This window comes from Bos grunniens, chromosome 17 (assembly GCF_055505025.1).
Source record: "Bos grunniens cultivar Pamir isolate PY7600 chromosome 17, Bosgru_T2T1.0, whole genome shotgun sequence".
Classification (NCBI taxonomy): Eukaryota; Metazoa; Chordata; class Mammalia; order Artiodactyla; family Bovidae; genus Bos; species Bos grunniens.
The window spans coordinates 70,445,793-70,466,751 of record NC_141181.1 but is presented as its reverse complement, the minus strand read 5'-3'; the positions used below and the strand labels follow the sequence as shown (position 1 = coordinate 70,466,751).

The following is a 20,959-nucleotide window of genomic DNA, read 5'->3' as shown; positions in this document are numbered from 1 at the left end:
AAAACTGTGTAACAAAGCAAATTCATTGAATTTTGTTCCTATATATTCCCTCCCTTCCCTCATAGGTAACAACTCTTCCGTTTTTGATTTATATTTCCATTATTTCTTCTTGAAAATATAAGAAAACACACACTCTCTCTTCCCTTTCTTCCTCAAAAGGCAGCACTCAATGAACCAGAGGGAGCCTGTTAAGAGGGAAGTGTGATCATAGCTCTTCTCGACACAAAGCCAGGAGCTTGCCCCTCCCCCTGGAAAAAGAGCCTGCAAAGCCTTTGCGGGCACAGCCTTACTCAGCCCGCCTCGTTACACCACAGCCTAACCTTTCCTACTCTCCCTCTCACACTTATCAATATATCATGAGCTACCTCAAGTTCACAGGTGGGGAGACTATCATAAACAACTTTCTCCAATCTAGTGTGAAAAGTCAGTATATTGCAATAAAAATCCAAGTAGGCTTTGTTGTGGAACTTGATGAGTTGACACTAAAAGAGTAAGGAAGAACTGCCATGGCAATTTTGAAAAAGAACAAGAGTAAATAAGATCTCTTTCCACATATGAAGACTTAAGAGCTACACAGTAAGATCAGTAGTAGTAATAAACAGTTAGCATTTACTGAGGATTCCATAGTCCAAGCATCATTCTAACCATACTACATGCCTCATCACACTTAATCCTCAACAGCCCTGTTAGGTCGTACCATTATTATTTGCATGCACTATCAGTCGCTCAGTCATGTCCAACTCTTTTCGACCCCATGGACTGTAGCCCGCCAGGCTCCTCTGGCCATGGGATTCTCCAGGCAAGGATACTGGAGTGGGTTGCCATTTCCTCTCCAGGGATCTTCCTGACACAGGGACTGAACCTACCTCTCCTGCACTGGTGGGCTGATTCCTTACCACCGGGCTGGGAAGCCAACACCATTATTTACTTATAAATAAGTAAGGTACGGTATAAGGAGATTAGATAACTCATTTAAAAAGGGCAGGAAGCTAACAGGTGATGGCAGCAGAACGTCCACCCAGGTATTCTGATGAGAGAACCTTTGTTCTTTCTTACCTGCTTCATTAAATCATAATTAAAACAGTGTGATGCTGGCTTAGAGACAGACAGCTACACCAATGGACCAGAGAGCCCAGAGAGGGTCAGAACAGACCCTCAAACAAATGGGACCTTGCCCCAGATGGAAGTGGACTAATAAGATCAGTATGCTGCTAAGTCACTTCAGTCGTGTCCGACTATGTGCGACCCCACAGACGGCAGCCCACCAGGCTCCCCTGTCCCTGGGATTCTCCAGGCAAGAACATTGGAGTGGGTTGCCATTTCCTTCTCCAAATAAGATCAGTATAAAAAAGATAAAAGATGAACTACTCAGTAAAGAGTGTTGTGGAAATTAATTACCCATAAGGAAAATGACAAACTAAGACCCTGTCTCACACAACTTATAAAAATATAAGTTAGGCTACAACGAAATTACCAGCACCTGTATGGGGGTCTTCCCTAGTGGCTCCGTGGTAAAGAAGCCACCTGCCAGTGCAGGAGACACAGGTTTGATCCCGGATCCAGGAGGATCCCTGTGCCATGGAGCAACTAAGCCCGTGCACCATGACTGCCGAGCCTGTGCTCTGGAGCCCGGGAGCCACAACTGCTGAAGGCCATGCTCCCGAGAGCCCATGCTCTGTAACAACAGAAGCCACAATGAGAAGCCTTTGCACCATAACTGGAGAAGAGCCCCTACTCACCACAACTAGAGAAAAGCCCACGCAGCAACGAACCCACATCATAGTAAAATAAATACATAGTTTAAGAAAACACTTGTATGAAAAAAAGGCAGCATATATAAAGCAAAAAAATAAATAAGTAAATAAACTATAGGCTAGAGGAAAATACCTAATAGTTAGTGTACCTAATAGTTCAAAAGATTAGTAAGCAGAATCTATGACAATGTGCACAGAGCAGAAAAAGCTAGATAACCCAACAGAAAAAAGGAGTGAGGGATGGTAACAAGCTCAAAACCAGAAACCCAACGACAATCAGGCATCAGAAAAGATACCGGGCTTCACTAGGAATCAGTGAAACGGAAATTAAACCAACAATGAAGAACCACCTCACACATATCACATTGGTGAAAATGACCCAGTCTGGCAATGCAAAGTGCTGATGAGTCCCAAAGAAACCAGAACAACAATTTTAGCATGTAAACTGGCACAGCGGTGGAGAGCAAACGGGTGATGTTGGATAAGGATGACGAGATGATACCCAAAGACCCAAGAGCTTCACTTCCAGGAACGAGAAACTCTCAGACTCTCACACAGGGATGTGTGTTTAAGAATGCTCTCCGAGGCGGCTTCCCTGGTGGCTCAATGGTAAAGAATTTGCCTGCTAATGCAAGAGATACGGGTTCAATCCTTAGTCTGGGGAGATCCCACATGCCACATAGCAACTAAACCCGCAAGCTACAACTGCTGACCCCACATGCTGCAATTACTGAAGCCCACACACCCTGGAGCCCATGGTCCACAACAAGAAAAACCACCGCCATCAGAAGCACACGCATGGAAACTCAGAGAGTAGCCCCCGCTCACCACTAGAGAAGCCTGCAAGCAGCAACAAAGCCCCAGCTCAACCAAAAGTAAGCTCATTTAAAAAAGAACGCTTTCTGCAACACTTTGTAATTGTTAAAAAAAAAAAAAATCAGGAAGAAATAACACTTTAGCAGCAGTGAGCAGATAAACTGAGTCTTACTCAGCAAAATGGCTGAATGTATGCAGTTAATAGATCTCTGTATCAACCTGAATAAACCTCAAAAATACACTGCTGCATTAAAAACAAAAAGCAGCAAGCTGCAAAGTAGAGTATGATGCCATTCATAAATTTCCTAACAACACAAAGCCAGAACATTTATTCTCTATGTACATGTATACATACACTTTTACAAGTGAAAAAGAATATAAGAGAATAAGGATTTCAACATCAGGGTGGAGTTATCTCTAAGAAGGCAAGGTGGCAGAAGGAAGGATGGATAGGGCTTGAAATGCGAATTTAACTACATTAAAATTACATCAAATTCTGGAGCAAGGATGGAAAAATGCTAACAGCTTTTAAATTTGTATGTTGGAGATATGGATATGTTAATTTTTTTTTAAATTTTTCTGTTGTGGGCCATTTTTAAAGTCTTCATTGAACTTGTTATAATGTTGCTTCAGTTTTATGTTTTGGATTTTTGGCTGTGAGGCCTGAGGGATCTTATCTCCTGGACCAGGGATTGGACCTGCACTGAAAAGCGAAATCTTAACCATTAGACAGCCAAGGAAGACTCCTGTTAATATTTTTAACAAGTGTTTCATATTTCATGTTTTTATGCTTAAACCTCATTTTTTATAATTTCACATATGTCATGATGTCTGTCCTGACTAGTTCAGAGATGTGAGGATTGAGAGGAATGACTTAAGGTTCTTGGTAAATCATACGTACCAGACACAAGGATTTTATTTATAATCTGCAGCATAAAATTTGTCTTAAGAGTCTCACAAAGCTTTTGGTCCATATCAGTGTTTTCTTATTGCTCATGTTTTTCATTGGATTTGATTCTGAATGACTTGTGTCTTATAAGTTAAATCCAACCTCAAATCATGAAAACCTATCACTGAAGATAGTCATTCAAAGCCGCTGTTGCAAGCTCCGAGGGCAAAAGTCAAAAGGGAATTCTAAAAGCGTGCTGAGCAACAGTGACACCCGCAGAACGAGTGTGCAGGCTCTCAAAGTGGCTGCTGAGAGGGACGAGCACGCACACAGCCCGAGTCCCTCAGTGACGGAAAACCAGCCTCACTCCGTTCCTGTGCTTCAGCTTTTTCACCTGGACCCCTCTCCCTCCTGAGAGCACCAGTCCATGAGGATAAGGCAGCATGATGGTCAAGGGACGACTCTGCACTTTTCAGGCTGCTTGGGTTCAAATGCTGCCCCTGACCTTTGCCAGCTGCACGACAAAGGTCAGGGCCCAGGTATCGGAGTTATTTAACCTGTAATTATCAGTTCAGTTCAGTCGCTCAGTCGTGTCCGACTCTTTGCGACCCCATGGGCTGCAGCACGCCAGGCTTCCCTGTCCATCACCAACTCCTGGAGTTTGCTCAAACTCATGTCCATCGAGTTGGTGATGCCATCCCACCATCCCATCCTCTGTCGTCCCCTTCTCCTCCTGCCCTCAATCTTTCCCAGCAACAAGGTCTTTACCAAGGAGTCAGTTCTTCACATTAGGTGGCAAAGTATTGGAGGTTTAGCATCAGTTCTTCCAATGATTATTCAGGACTGATTTCCTTTAGGACTGGCTTGATCTCCTTGCAGTCCAAGGGACTCTCAAGAGTCTTCACCAACACCACAGTTCAAAAGCATCAATTCTTCAGCGTACAGCTTTCTTTATAGTTCAACTCTCACATGCATACATGACTACTGGAAAAACCATAGCTTTGAGTAGATGGACCTTTGTTGGCAAAGTAATAATATGGGCTTTTAAAAATAATTTTGAAAATTCTGGTAACACATGTAAGGGCCTTAGTCCAGCATTTAGGACAGTAAGACCACAAAAACACCATTACTGCTCCTACTGTTCTTGTTACCACATTATCACTGGTAACAACTAAGTCTACTTCCTTCCTATTGCTTCAGAAGACCTTGTGAATTCAGAGGTCAACAAATTTTTCTCTTAAAGGGTGAGATAGTAACTATTTTAGGCTTTGCAGACCATGTGGTCTCTGTTGCAACTACTCAATTCGCAGCCTAGACATGAATGGACAGGTGTAACTGCATCCCAGTAAAATTTTATAACAGGCAGCTGGCCAAACCTGATCTGTGGCCGAGTGTGCTGACCCCTGACCTATGCTGTTTGCACACGATCTCCATGTATTGCATATACTTGCAGAGATGATGCAAAATGTTGTCTAATAAAAAGCTACTGGGGCGGGGCAGGCTTCCCTGGTGGTTCAATGGTAGAAAATCCTGCCAATGCCGGGCACACAGGTTTGACCTGTGGTCTGGGAAGATTCCACATGCCACAGGGAGACTAAACTTATGCACCACAAATACTGAAGCCCCCACACTCTAGAGCTGTGCTCTGCAACAATAGAAGCCACCACAGCGAAACTAGAGAGTAGCCTTCGCTCACCACAACTAGAGAAAGCCCGCAGAGAGCAACAAAGATCCAGAGCAGCCAAAAACAAATTAACAACAAAAAGTCACATCTACTGTATCCTTCCAGCAGCCTCTCTGTTGAAGAGTCCAGCCTTCCACGCTGCTTGTGCCTCCCGCCCCTGGAGCCACATGGAGGGCCCAGCACAGGCAGCAGCACGACGCCAGAAGTCGGGCGCGTGCTCTGTGGGTGGGGGCGTGATGACATGCACAGAAGACCCCAAAGCCCGAGTCTGCACACTCACCTGTAGCTGGAGGCTCTGGGCCCGGCGCTTCACGGCTGTGGCCTGGAGGGCTCGGCCTAGGCGGACCTGGCCCAGTCGCCATCTCCACGCACTCCACCACACCCTGCCGGAGAGCAAATCAAAGACGGGACCAGTCAGAGCACGGTCAGCAAAAGAGCAGGGAAGTGAGGGCTGGGCCTCAGACCCCCGGCTCAGGTCCCTCTCCCTAAGACCAACACCATTAGATCTGCTGCCAGAAAAAGCAATCAAGGAACAGTTCTAGAGCTGCCAGCTAAGGGTTGGAAACTGATGGTCCCTAAGGTCAGAGCCCCTGGGGGAGGGCACGCAACCCACTCCAGTATTCTTGCCTGGAGAATCCCATGGACAGAGGAGCCTGGCGGGCTACAGTTCGTGGAGTCACACAGAGTCAGACACAACCAGGGTGGCATAGCACACAAGGTCAGACCAGCCTTAGACAATTGAGACACACTCTGTTTGGCCAATGTGGGTTTAAAAAAAATCACTGCCATCTACTTCAGGAGATCCCACAGGATAAACTGCTAAACTACCGGTGTTTCTTTGCAGCACTCCACGCAGCACGTGTGATCTTGGTCCCCGACCAGGGACTGAGCCCTACCCCTAAGCAGTGGAAGAGAGGAGCTCTAGCCACTGGGCCCCAGGGGAGTCACCCAATGATGGCTTTCAGATTTCCAGGCTTCATGGGTCCCTGCCCTTCCTCCTGTCCTTGCCAGGTTTCACTCTAGCCTTGGGTTCCTTCCGACTTATTCTCTGATTTGTTGCAGAAAAGCAGTAATGTGGAAAAGAGCATCTGCAACTTCTGTTTTTACCCTGGTCACTCTAACTCACCAATATCTTCTTCCTCCTAACTTAAGCCATGCTTAGCTGTATCTCTTCAAAATCTCAACCTATCAGGCATTACTACTTATCTTTTTAAGCACTTAGAGAAATTATAAATTCCCTGAATGTAACCTCTGGACTCAATCAGAAACATTCTAAGCCTGTAACAGATACTGAATAAATAAAATTATGTAGAAATATCCTCCATAGACTCTAGAGAAACTATGTACTTACTAAGCATTTACAAATATCTGCTGAATAAAGTTTAAATAAGAAACATTTTAAATTACTTCTTTATGTCCAGTGATGGTCTGGACACTAGGCTAATACTTCACAAATACTACCTTATGTATTTCCCATGACAACCTGAAAAAGACACCTCACGGTGTGAGGAAAGTGAGGCCTGGAGAAGTGAAATGACCCAGTACTTGTGAGAAGAGGGGTTTGAACCCAAGTCAGTGTAGCTGCAAGGCTTCTGCTCTTACCCACGCTACACACAGGGCCCCGCTCTCTTGGCCAGAACTGAGCTTTCAGTGCACTGCCATTCGGGACAGAGAACCGCTGGGAACAGTGCACAGAGGCATCAGTACCACTATAAAGCAGCTCACTGCTACACACTTTTGGCTTTCAAAGTGAACTGACTCAGGTGGTCTCTCCAATGGAGGACGGTGCTGCTGAGATGAAGTGCAGGGCAGCAGGTAAAAGTGTGAGCTGTGGCATCAGAAAGATGGGAGGGTGAGCCTTAGTTTCGCTAATTACGACTCATGCACAGTAGAAACGTTGAGTAATTTGCCTGAGCTCATGTATCTTAATCTGTGCAATAACAGTATTTATCTTACAGTTTATGGTAAGGAGTAAATGGGACACTTTACATTAAAAAATCAACATACTCAGAAACTTAACACAAGGCTTAACAGTAAATACTCAATTAGTGTTACTTATGATTTTGTGAAAACCTGATCTTAATGCTGAACAAGGTACCAATAAATATTTACTATGTATCAATTATATTCAAAATGTTGTTTTAAGGTGGGTTTTATGCTGGCTTTCCAGCAGCATAAAGCAATGATGAGGTAAAAACGAATGTTGCTGATCTGTAGGGCCGTGCAGCACACTCACCACAGAATACTCCGCTGCCTGAACTCCAGGGCAGTGGTCTGCATCTCAAGTTTGGTCCTACGGAAAACCACGTAGACCAACCAGGACTTCCAGGCCCGTCGCATATTTCGCTTTGCATCTAGATGCACCAAAAAGATTTCCAAGAAGGGGTTAGGAAAGGTGGATTACTCTGGCTTAAGACAAAAAAGCTCAGAGGCCCTCAGACAGGTCCCTCTGCTGAGTATCTAAATTCCTCCGGTCTTCCAGCGCCCTCTGCTGGAAAAGTTGTGAAGCTCTACAAACTTAATAAAGATGCAAGATGCAAAGAACAGTTACGTAAGTGATGACATTTACAAAACATTTAAAGGAAAACCAATGCACTGCACTGTTCAGATATCTCTAAAAGTCCTTATTTTTTATAGAGTTATATACTCTTCAATATCTACACATGAAATAACAAAGGAAGCAGGGAAGTGAATGGGGATACAGATGTAACAAGACTAGTGAGTTGATAACAACTGGAAGCTGGGTGATGGGTACACAGAAGTTCATTATTCTACCTTTCCATTTTGTGGATTTTTTAAATTTCCATTAATATAAGGTTAATGGAGTAGGAAATGGCACCCCATTCCAGTATTCTTGCCTAGAGTATCCCCACGGATAGAGGAGCCTGGTGGGCTACAGTCCATGGGGTCGCAAAGAGTCAGACACAACTGAAGCTACTTAGCAATATAAGGTTAAAAAAGAAGTCATATTATAAAATTTGCTGTTTGAAACAATATTTGTAAAGTAGAATAGGCAAGATAAAAAGGAAAGGATACTATCTGTATTTATTTGTGAGACAAAATAAAAAGGGCCAGTAATGATCCCAGAGCAAAGAGAATTTACTACATACAGGAAGGGCAAAGGTCCACGGGCCTCCCTTTATAGTAAATTCCATTTTCACTGTGAGAGTCACTACTGGTGAAGTTTTTTTTTTTTTTTAAAGAACATAAAGGAGAAAATAAAAATATGTAAAACATTTTCAGCACATTCTCTAAAATGTGGACAGGAGGACTATAGCTTTACTGTGTATTTCATAGTTGTTGACAAATCACATCAAAAGATGAAAAAGAATTTAATATGTAGCTTCCTTGGGCTTCCCTGGTGGCTCAGAAGATAAAGAATCTGCCTGCAAAGCAGAAGACCCAGGTTCGATCCCTGGGTTGGGAAGATCCCCTGGAGATGGGAATGGCAAACCACTCTAGTATTCTTGCCTGGAGAATTCCACGGACTAGGTGAGCCTGGTGGGCAACAGGTCCATGGTGTTGCAAAGAGGCAGACACAACTGAGCGACTTTCACTTCACAGTTTTCTGTGGGCCCACCCCAGCTCCGGAATCAGCACATCTCAGGCAAGAAGGACCAGCATAGCACTGCGGTTTTAGAGCACAGGCTGCTGAGTAAGACAAGCTGGGCCTGAGTACTGTCCTTGTCACTTAGCTAAGTAACCCCACACAAGTTCCTCACCTGCAAAATGGTGCCTCCTTTAGAGGTACATTTGCAAACAGGGAGGCCTGGTGTGCTGCGGTTCATGGGTCGCAAAGAGTCGGACACGACTGAGCGACTGAACTGAACTGAAATGAGATTATCTATAAAAAGGAGAAAACAAATGAAAAAAGATGAAAGAAGAGGGCCTTATAACATTTACTACCAGGCAGTGACAAAGAAGAATGCAAGTGACAGCTCAGGGAGCCGTGCCCTAAGAGAAGACAGCTGAATGCTGTGGGCATGGGGAAGCCATTCCTAAGTGAGGTCTCTCTTAGCTACAGGAAGAGCAGGTCTACCCAGGGTGCAGTGGACAAGGCGTCCGAGGGACCTGCTGAGTCTGAGGGGCCTACAGGGCGTTCGTGGTTGTGAGAAATAGCAGGAGGTGACATTATCATTCAATATTCGTTTTTCCCTTAGATTTACCCAAACGGGTTTCTGAGTTCAACTCACAGAGGAACCAGATACCAACCAGAGCTGAACTGTCACAAGATCACTAAGGGTCAACCTGGACCAAGAAGATCAGAAGCCAGCAGTGTGATCTGACACACAGTGGCAAGACAGACAGCAGCCCCATGTGCTGTGGGAGAAACACGGCCAGCACGCTGCACCAGCAGGGTGGGAACCTGGTGATTTGTTCACACAAACCATGCTGACGTGAGTTGTAGGTGCCCAAACCATGCCGCATGGAGATAAACCATGGGGATATGATCACAGGAGCTCCTGCTGAGAAATCACACATCCGGGAAAACAGGAAGGGGAGTCAATCAACTCTTCCCTTTGACTCAGAGTTATTCTCTCTCAAAGACAATGTACTTGTCCTTCACAGAAGCTTCTATGAAAGTAAATCTGGGCTCTCAGTAAACTAGGAAAAGGGAGGGGTTTTACTCCACTTGATAACGAATATCTACAAGAAGCCTATACCATACTTAATGGTGAGGAACTCAAAAGCTTTTCCACTAACCAAGTATACAGCAAGGATGACTCCTCACCACCTCTGCTCAACATCCCAAGTTTCCCAACCAAGGGACTGAACCCAGACCACAGCAGACAAAATGTCAAATCCTAACCATGACACCACCAGGGGACTCCCAATAAAGTCTTAATAAAGGGGGGGGGGGCAAAAACAAGTAAATGGAGGCATTTTCTTTAGCATGTACTTCCTCTTCTCACCATGATTCTCGGCTCTCAGGTACTTGCTCCTCATCTCCCGTTGCTGATACACGTAGGTCTTCCAGGTCTGGAACATCAGGCTGTACAAGTAATACCTGAGGAGCCACACAAGCAAGCAGTGTTTCTTTAAAACAAAACAACTCTTAATCTGACATACCCAGTCCGTTCTGAACACAGGAAAAATTAACAGAACACTTCTGACACAGAAAAACCAATCCATATCCTAAGCTGGGCTTCCCTGGTGGCTCAGAGGTAAAGAACCCACCTGCCAAGCAGGAGACGTGGGTTCAATCCCTGGATTGGGATGACCCCCTAGAGAAGGAAATGTCAACCCACTCCGGCATCCTTGCCTGGAAAATGCCTTGGACACAGGAGCCTGGAGGGCTACAGTCCATGGGGTCATAAAGAATGACTAAAAGCTTAATTTCCTACAATCACAGTGAAATGTGTCCTCCTTGACAGAGAGTTGTTCTCCGCACCTTATGTTATCACTAAGGGGAAAAAGGCATGAATTACCTGATCGTGACTTCATCTTCAGCATCCACAGAGCTGCAGCATTTGGAAAGACAGTCATTTCTTACTCACCCACGCCATGGAAAACACCAGCTCTCCTTTGCACTTAAAACATGGTCAGCGTCCTCCTTTGTCTTTTCCTCCTCAATACATACATTATCCACAGGACTGTCAGTCCCTCCATCTCTTCACTATCCCATTTCCTAAGACTTGATTTCACACTCTGCCAGCTTACTAGAACGATTCAACGTTGTCTATGTGAAAGTGAAAGTGAAAATCGCTCAGGTCGTGCCTGACTCTTTGCGACCCCATGGACTATATATATAGTCCATGGAATTCTCCAGGCCAGAATACTGGAGTGGGTAGCCTTTCCCTTCTCCAGGGGAACCCAGCTCTCCCGCATTGCAGGCAGATTCTTTAGCAGCTGAGCCACAAGGGAAGCCCAAGAATACTGGAGTGGGTAGCCTATCCCTTCTCCAGCGGATCCTCCCAATCTAGGAATCGAACTGGGGTCTCCTACAATGCAGGCAGATTCTTCACCAACTGAACCACCAGGGAAACCCCTAATAAAAACATTGTCTATACTTTATCTGAAATATCCATAAATCAGAAACCCTACCCCAGAGAGCCTAAAGACGTGATTACGAGTGAATACCATTTGGAAAAGATACAATATGTGAGATATATTAAGTTTTTACTTTTAAAAAAGGTATAGAAAATATGTATGTGATAGAATTCCCAATTTTTACTTTTTTCACATCCCTGGGAATACAAATGTCACGGATTAAGAGTTTCTTCTATCACTAAAAAATAAATAATTTTTTAAAGTTTTTTCTCTTTCTTTTCTATTTTCTTTTTTAATTTAAACATTATTTTATTTGGCTGTGTTGTGCAGCATGGAAGATCTTAGTTCCCTGACCAGGGACCAAACCCATGACCCTTGCAATTGAGAATATGGAGTCTTAACCAGTGGACTGTCAGGGAGTCCCTCTTTTCTGTTTCCTTAAAGTTCTATATTGGGCATATACTTCTTCCGAAGCAATATAAATTAAAGTAACTCTACTGGTTTAGAAAACAGAATTAGAAATTATATAGCAATGGGAGCTGGTGAGGAAAAATCTATTCTAATCATTAACATGATCAGTACATAATGGTTTACCTGAATTAGAGGGTTACCTCTGTGTGTATAAGTTCACATGCATACAGTACTGTGCCCTGGGTTTAATTTAGGACTCTGATCTTGCTTACTCTAAAAAGAATTTGAAGAAAAACAGAAAATAATACAAAACTCTTCTTACAAGGATGGTCCAACCACCACAAACTCAATCGATATGACACACCACGTTAATAGAATGAAAAAAAAAACACAAAAGATCATCAGTGTCTCAATATAATAAATGCCACATATCATGAGCCCACATCTAGCACATACTCAATGGAGAAAGGCTGAAAGCTTTTCCTCTGAGTTCAGGAACAAGACAAGGCTGCCTACTCTCACCACTCCTACTCAACATAGTACTGGAAGTCCCAGCCAGAGCAAGTGGGCAAGAAAAAGAAATAAAAGGCATCAGAATTGGAAAGGAAGAAGTAAGACTGTCTCAATTTGCAGATGCCATGGTTTTATATATAGAAACTCCTGAAGACTCAACCAAAAAACTTTTAGATCTAATCAATGAACTCAGCAAAGCCATAGGATATAAAATTAATGTAAAATATAAGTAGCACTTCTCTACAGTAACAACAAATTATCTGAAAAAGAAAGAACTAAATCAATCCCATTTACAATCACATAAAAAAAAAAAACACAAAATATTTAAGAATAAATTTAACCAAGGAAGTGAAAGGTCTCTACTCTGAAAGCTACAAGACACTAATGAAAGAAATCAAAGAAGATACAGATAAACAGAAAGGTCGTCCATGTTCATGAACTGGGAAAATATTGTTAAAATGTCAATACTACCAAAAGTCATCTATAGATTCAATGCAACCCCAACCAAAATTCCAATCTCATCTTTACAGAAGTAGAAAAAAAAATCCCAAAAGTTATGTGGAACTACAAAAGACCTCAAATAGTCAAAGCTATCCTCAGGAAGAACAAAACAGGAGACATCACACTTCCTGTTTTCAAGCTATACTATAAAGCGGCAGTATACAATGTCACAGGCTTCCCTGGTGGCTCAGACAGTAAACAATCCACCTGCAATGCAGGAGATTCGGGTTCGATCCCTGGGTTGGGAAGATCCCCTGGAGGAGGGCATGGCAATCCACTCTAGAATTCTTGCCTGGAGAATCCCCCTGGACAGAGGATCCTGGCAGGCTACAGCCCATGAGGTTGCAAAGAGTCAGACACGACTGAGCAACTAAGCACAGCACATACAGTGTTATGGCATAAAAAACACAGAGACCAGAATCTTGAGTGTCCTGAGAGGTCAGATTGCTGTCAGACATGGCCCACGGACATGGACATAAACATGGTCCTAGTAAAATGGAACTTCCAGATTATAAACAATGGAAGATAGAAGGGACACCATTAGAAACTGTCCAAGAGAAACTGGCCGCACGAGGACTAAGGGATCCATGGGGCCGCAGTGAAGCTTGGAGATACATGGGTGGCTTTGCAAATAATGTTTCCTTTGTTGGAGCATTATTAAAAGGATTCAAGTGGGGATTTGCTGCATTTGTGATAGCTGTAGGGGCTGAATATTACCTGGAGTACCAGAAAAAAGATAAGAAACATCACTGAAGATAATACCTGGAAATATCTTTTAATGTCTTAACTTTCTTATAAAAAGATTTCTTCACTGTAGCCTACTCACCTGTGTGTTTATTCCTTAAGGAATACTAGTAAGATTTAATAAAATAAGAAAACATGTAAAAAAAAAAAAAAAACACACACACAGAGACCAATGGAACAGAATCCAGGGCCCCCAGATCAACCCAAATATATACAGTCAACTAATACTTGACAACAGAGCCAAGAATCAATGGGGGGAAACACAGTCTCTTCAATAAAGGGTGCTGAGAAAATTGGATAGTCACATGTAAAAGAATGAAACTAGACCCCTATCTAACACCACTCACAAAAATTAAATGGAAATGGATTAAAGACTTAAATGCAAGACCATGGAATTCCCAGGAGAAAACATAACACAAGAAAAAAGCTCCTCCACATAGGTCTTAGCAATGATTCTTTGGATATGATACCTAAAGCACAAGCAACAACATAAAAAATAAACAAGTAGGACTACAGTAAACCAAAAGGCTTATGCACAGCAAATACAGTCAATAAAGTGAAAAAGACAACCTACAAAATGGGAAAAAATATTTGCAACCCATATATCTGATAAGGGATTAATATCCAACTATATAAAGATATATATATATATCCAAATATATAATTTGGATATAAATATATATATCCAAATATATAAACTCAATAGCAAAAAATCAAATAATCCAATTTAAAAGTGGTCAAAGGTAAAAGATAAAAGACTGAAAAGTGAGGTTACTTTTTTAAATAGATAACAACAATTAAGCTCTTGGGGTGCTCAAAAGTCCTATGGTAGGAAAAATAAGAATATGTATTAAATGAAAGTAAATACTGTTCCAGAATCCCCAATGTTTTCATCTTTATCCAATCTAAAAATTATACAACTTCCTTTAACCATTCTTTTTCTAAATGAGCATTAATGCAACGCATGTGTTTAATATACTGCTGCTGCTAAGTCGCGTCAGTCGTGTCGGACTCTGTGCGACCCCATAGACGGAAGCCCACCAGGCTCCCCCATCCCTGGGATTCTCCAGGCAAGAACACTGGAGTGGGTTGCCATTTCCTTCTCCAATGCGTGAAAGTGAAAAGAGAAAGGGAAGTCGCTCAGTAGTGTCCAACTCCTAGCAACCCCATGGACTGCAGCCTACCAGGCTCCGCCATCCATGGGATTTTTCAGACAAGAGTACTGGAGTGGGGTGCCATTGCCTTCTCCATTTAACATACTAATTCTCAACAAAAATAAATAAAAATGGGCAAATGACTCAGACATTTTCTCAAAGTAGATACACAAACAGCCAACAGGTGCATGAAAAGATACTTAAAGATAACTAGTCATCAGGAAAATACAAATCAAAATCACAATGAGATATCACTTCACACCTCTAGGCCATTACCAAAAGGACAAGATAGAATAATAATGCTGTGCATCTGAAATTTATATAATGCTATAAACCAATTTTACTTTAATTTAAAAAAAAGTAGGAAATTAGGTCTCCCTAAAATAAGAGATTAAAAAAGAAAGATAAATGATTATGAAGATATAGAGAAAAGGGAACCTTGCGGTCTGCTGGTACGATTTGTAAATTGGTAATAGCCACTAAGGAAAACAGTATGCAGGCTCTTCAAAAAATTAAAAATAGAACTACCAGACAATCCAGAAATCCCACTTTTGGGAATATATCCAAAGGAAACAAAAACACTAACTTGAAAATATATCTGCATGACCATGTTCATAGCAGCATTATTTACAAAAGCCAAGACAGGGCAACAAACTAAGAGTCCACAGATGGATGAATGGGTGAAGTTGTATCCATTAGGTTGGTCAAAAAGCTCATTACAGAAAAAACAGAACGAGCTTTTTGGCCAACCCAAATATATAAAATGGAATCTATTCAGCCATTTAAAAATGAGGAAATTCCACAAAAACTATATATATATATACACACATATACATATATAAAAGAAGAAATCCTGTCATTTTTGACAACATGGATGGAATCTGAAGGCATTAAGCTAAGAGAAGTATGTCACAGAAAGACAAACATTGATCTCACATGTGCATTCTTTAAAAAAAAAAACAAAAAAACCTGAGAAAAAGATCAGATTTGTGGTTTACCAGAGGCATGGGGTTAGGGGAGTGGTCAAAAGGTACAAACTTCCAGGTATAACACTAATAAGTTCTGGGGATACAAGGTACAATATGATGACTACACTTACCACTGTGGTATGATATATATGACAGTTGTTAAGAGAATACATGATAATTGTTAAGAAAATAAATCCTGAAAGTTCTCATCACAAGGAGAAAATTTTTTCCTCATTGTTTTTTATTGCAGTTATATGAGATGATGAATGTTAACTAAATTTATTGTGGCAATCATTTTACAATATGTAAGTCAAATATTCTGTACACCTAAAAGTCATACAGTAATTCATATATGTCAATTATATTTCAACAAAACTAGAAAAAAAAAGACTTATCTTCCTTTGATCTAGGATCATGCCAACAAGTAATTATTTGATAATGTGTACCAGTAAAATTCCCGGGTGGAACAGCTGATAAAGAATCCGTCTGCAATGCGGGAGACCTGGGTTCGATCCCTGGGTTGGGAAGATCCCCTGGAGAAGGGAAAGGCTACCCACTCCAGTATTCTGGCCTGGAGAATTCCATGGACTGTATAGTCCATGGGGTCGCAAAGAGCTGGATACGACTGAGGAACTTTCACTTCACTTCACCAGTAAAATTAAAGTAATATAACATGAAATCTGACCTGTAGTGACAGTCAGCTCGAACACGGAGTTTCCACTCTCGATGGGAAACCCACCACTCTTCTTTCCACTCTTCAAAGACCTTTCGCAGAATTTTTTGTTCATAGTAAAGCCTACAGCAGTGAAAAATAAAAAATCAGAGAGACACACCTGATGATGTTGGAGCTGATATCTATTCCCAAATTACTGTTTCCTATGGTCATTGCTTTCTCACAGAAAACTGTGGCTCATTATTCGATAACACCAAAATATAGATTAAAAATACACATATTTAACTTTTTCAGGTCAAAATCTTAGCTCTACTTAAACTAGAAATAAAGCTAAAAAATTTTATACTCTAGTTCTTATCAATTCAAGAGGTGAAAGTAAAAACCTCTGACTTTTCAAATACAGTGAGTTGAGAATTAACATTCTCAATTTTTTTTTCGTTCACAGGACTGAAAAATATTTGATTAGTAAAAGACAGCAGCTCTACTTCTCATTTACATACCCAGGAGATTAAAAGTTGTAAACTGAGCAAATGCCTAATGGCAATCCTAGGACTTAACAGAACAGAGTGCATGAGTTTAACTGAAATCTGGCCAGGGGATTTATAACAAGAGCAAAACAGAAGCAAGATAAAATAAGAAGGGAAAACCTACTAAGAAAACAGCAGGGCAGTGACAGCGTACTGATGTTAACAGCGTGGTCAAGAAGACCGGTTACTCGGGAACTCTGACCTGTCAGTCACTCCAAATCTTTCCCTGCTTCTGCAGGTTACCTCACTCAGTCATAGGTTTTAAAAAACTGGCTGGCAAAAATATACATTGAGAAATTAAACTCCCAGTGTTCACTGCAGCACTATTAACAATAGCCAGAACATGGAAGCAACCTAAATGTCCATCAACAGATAAACTGATAAAGAAGATATGGCACACACATATAATGGAATACTATTTGCCCATTAAAAAAATGATATAATGCCATTTGCAGCAACATGGATGGACTTGGAGATCATCATACTAAGTGAGGAGACAGAGAGAGACAAATGTCCTATGGTATCGCTTATAGGCAAAGTCTTTTGAAAAATGATACAAATGAATTTATCTACAAAACGGAAATAAGACTCACAAACTTAGAGAATGAACTTTAGGTCACCAGGAGGGAGGGAGGGAGGGAGGGGGTGGAGGGATAGACTGGGAGTTTGGGGTGGACATGTACACACTGCTATATTTAAAACAGATAATCAGCAGTGACCTATTGTACAGCACAGGGAACTCTGCTCAATATTCTGCAATAGCATAAATGGAAAAAGAATTTGAAAAAGAATGGAAAAAAGAGAAAATAAAGAAATTCACCTATTTTCATAATAATAAATAAGAGAAAATCACCACAAATACCTATCAAAAGAGAACATCTTAAATTCTAATCAATGTCAAATTCAATCAACGATGCATAGTCATTTTTCTATAAATAGAACTAAACATACTGAAATGGAAGGTACTCCAGAAAATCTGCTGGATGAAAAAACAAAGCTTGAGGCTAGGAAGAGAAGGGGGAAACAAAGGATGACATGGTTGGATGGCATCATCAACTCAACGGACAAGAGTTTGAGCAAACCTGGGAGATGCGGAAGGACGGGGAAGCCTGGCCTGGCGTGCTGCAGCCCACGGGGTCTCAAAGAGGTGGACACGACTGAGCAACTGAACCACCACCACCACCACCACCTCATGGTAGGTAAAATATGATATGTGTAACTTAAAAAAAAAGTTATTAGTAACTTTTGTATTTCCAGTACCCATGTTAGAATATAATACATACCAAATAAATATGTACAAAATGTATGTATACATAAAAACATGTCCATATGCATGTATATATGTGTACATAAATTATTGTATTATATATATTAAAATCCTGAAAAGACCTCCAGAATACCAAACTGTTACTAGCGGTTCTCTCTCAGGGAGGCATTACAAGAGATTGGTGTTTCCTGTATTACAGATTTCTTTTGTTTGAAAAAATTTTGAACAGCTTTGTCCATAACTTTTAATGGAAAAGAATCACACCCCTCTGCACAAGTACTTCCTTCTACCATCGACTCTCCATCTATTTCCTTTCTTTCCAAAAACCTCACTAAAATAACAGCAAATACTTTAAAAAGGTGTAAGCCCACAAAGAAAGAGACAAGAGACAACGATGTTAAACAAGAGATGCCAACAAATCTTAGAGGACAGAAAGCAGGCAGGAGGGTGGCAACTGAATCAACAGGTGAGAGAGAGAGAACTCAGTTTCTGGGGGGCAAGAGGCAAGTGCATGGTGGCACAGACCCAAGAAAGGGGTGGGAATGAGCGGCATCAGGAAGTGCGGAGTCCTGGGTTGGGATGAAAACACAGGATTGTTTTGCAAGCCTGTAAGAAGAGGCTGGATCCCCCTGGACCGCATTATTCACACGGGCAGAGACTCAGGCTTATCTCTGGAGAGAATGAACCTGAGTGGCACTGGACTCTTCAAAACCAGGCAGAGCTCAAGAGATGGTCCTAAACCAAGAGTCTACATACCGAACAATGAGACCCACATTCCCCTCCTCCGCCTGCCGCCAAGTCTGTAACCGCCGCCTCCACTCCACTCCACCTCAACCCAGAAGGAGTTTGGAGGATTCTCTCCTCTGGGGAAAGCTCATCAGCCTAAGGGAAAAAGCCTTCCGATACTGAAAGATGGAGGTCTCCCAGTGAAACTGTCAAAAGCCTAAAGGGAAACCCTCAATTTACAAGTCCCTATGCATACAAATATAATAGACGTATCTATCTTCTAAATTTGAGTTTTAGCGCCTAACTCTTAAACGTGGGCTGACAATAAAAGGATCTCTCGACGACTGAGGAAAGGCTCTCACATGTGAACAAAGGCACACACAAAAAAGCAGCTTAGAAGAGAGGGCAGCAATCTTAAAAACGAATCACTATATTAACCTCAAAAAGTTACAAGCCTCGAGGATGTCATTATTATTATTTTTTGAATTTTTTGAATGTGTTACCATATTGCTTCTATTTCATGTTTTGAGTTTTTGGCTGCAAGGCATGTGGAATCTTAGCTCTCCGACCAGGTATCAAACCCACATTTCCTACACTGGAGGGTGAAGTCTTAACCAGTGGTCCACCAAGAAGTCCTTTTCTTTTCAAAGGAACAAACATCAGTTCAGTTGCTCAGTTGTGTCCGACTCTTTTCGACCCCATTAATCGCAGCACGCCAGGCCTCCCTGTCCATCACCAACTCCCGGAGTTCACTCAGACTCATGTCCATAGAGTCAATGATGCCATCCAGCCATCTCATCGTCTGTCATCCCCTTCTCCTCCTGCCCCCAATCCCTCCCAGCATCAGAGTCTTTTGCAATGAGTCAACTCTTGGCATGAGGTGGCCAAAGTACTGGAGTTTCAGCTTCAGCATCATTGCCTCCAAAGAAATCCCAGGGCTGATCTCCACAATGGACTGGTTGGATCTCCTTGCAGTCCAAGGGACTCTCAAGAGTCTTCTCCAACACCACAGTTCAAAAGCATCAATTCTTCGGCGCTCAGCGTTCTTCACAGTCCAACTCTCACATCCATACATGACCACAGGAAAAACCATAGCCTTGACTAGACGGACCTTTGTTGGCAAAGTAATGTCTCTGCTTTTGAATATGCTATCTAGGTTGGTCATAATTTTCCTTCCAAGGAGTAAGCATCTTTTAATTTCATGGCTGCAATCACCATCTGCAGTGATTTTGGAGCCCCCCAAAATAAAGTCTGACACTGTTTCCCCATCTATTTCCCATGAAGTGATGGGACCAGATGCCATGATCTTCGTTTTCTGAATGTTGAGCCAACTTTTTCACTCTCCACTTTCACTTTCATCAAGAGGCTTTTGAGTTCCTCTTCACTTTCTGCCATAAGGGTGGTGTCATCTGCATATCTGAGGTTATTGAATTTCTCCCGGCAATCTTGATTCCAGCTTGTGTTTCTTCCAGTCCAGCGTTTCTCATGATATACTCTGCATGTAAGTTAAATAAGCAGGGTGACAATATACAGCCTTGACAAACTCCTTTTCCTATTTGGAACCAGTCTGTTGTTCCATGTCCAGTTCTAACTGTTGCTTCCTGACCTGCATACAGATTTCTCAAGGGGCAAGTCAGGTGGTCTGGTATGCCCATCTCTTTCAGAAATGTCCACAGTTTATTGTGATCCACACAGTCAAAGGCTTTGGCATAGTCAATAAAGCTGAACTAGAAGTTTTTTCTGGAACTTTCTTGCTTTTTCCATGATCCAGCAGATGTTGGAAATTTGATCTCTGGTTCCTCTGCCTTTTCTAAAACCAGCTTGAACATCAGGAAGTTCACGGTTCATGTATTGCTGAAGCCTGGCTTAGAGAATTTTGAGCATTACTTTACTAGCATGTGAGATGAGTGCAATTGTGCGGTAGTTTGAGCATTCTTTGGCATTGCCTTTCTTTGGGATTGGAATGAAAACTGACCTTTTCCAGTCCTGTGGCCACTGCTGAGTTTTCCAAATTTGCTGGCATATTGAGTGCAGCACTTTCACAGCATCATCTTTCAGTATTTGAAATAGCTCAACTGGAATTCCATCACCTCCACTAGCTTTGTTTATAGTGATGCTTCTAAGGCCCACTTGACTTCATATTCCAGGATGTCTGGCTGTAGATGAGTGATCACACCATCGTGATTATCTGGGTCATGAAGATCTTTTTTGTACAGTTCTTCTGTGTATTCTTGCCATCTCTTAATATCTTCTGCTTCTGTTAGGTCCATATCATTTCTGTCTTTTATCAAGCCCATCTTTGCATGAAATGTTCCCTTGGTATCTCTAATTTTCTTGAAGA

General features: G+C 41.9%; 1 protein-coding gene and 1 pseudogene across 48 annotated transcripts in view; one reads left to right on the top strand and one right to left on the bottom strand.

The window, feature by feature from the left end:
- The window catches only part of SFI1 (SFI1 centrin binding protein), a 95,645-nt gene that overhangs the window by 41,152 nt on the left and 33,534 nt on the right, over window positions 1-20,959 (bottom strand). For 33 of the 48 annotated variants that reach the window (XR_015144792.1, XR_015144793.1, XR_015144790.1 and 30 more), the window contains 4 exons: window positions 16,111-16,221; window positions 10,057-10,151; window positions 7,380-7,497; window positions 5,424-5,526 (listed from right to left, as the gene is read on the bottom strand). Coding sequence is in view for 38 of the 48 variants with exons in the window: in XM_086348870.1 (XP_086204996.1) it covers window positions 5,424-5,526; window positions 7,380-7,497; window positions 10,057-10,151; window positions 16,111-16,221 (427 nt within the window). In the remaining 10 variants the exon portion in view is untranslated. Of the gene's footprint in view, window positions 1-5,423; window positions 5,527-7,379; window positions 7,498-8,865; window positions 8,988-10,056; window positions 10,152-10,641; window positions 10,784-16,110; window positions 16,222-20,959 lie in introns of those variants that run through there. The other 15 variants (XR_015144795.1, XR_015144794.1, XM_086348899.1 and 12 more) reach the window with 6 other exon arrangements.
- Window positions 12,982-13,458, top strand: LOC147355789 (NADH dehydrogenase [ubiquinone] 1 beta subcomplex subunit 3 pseudogene; annotated as a pseudogene).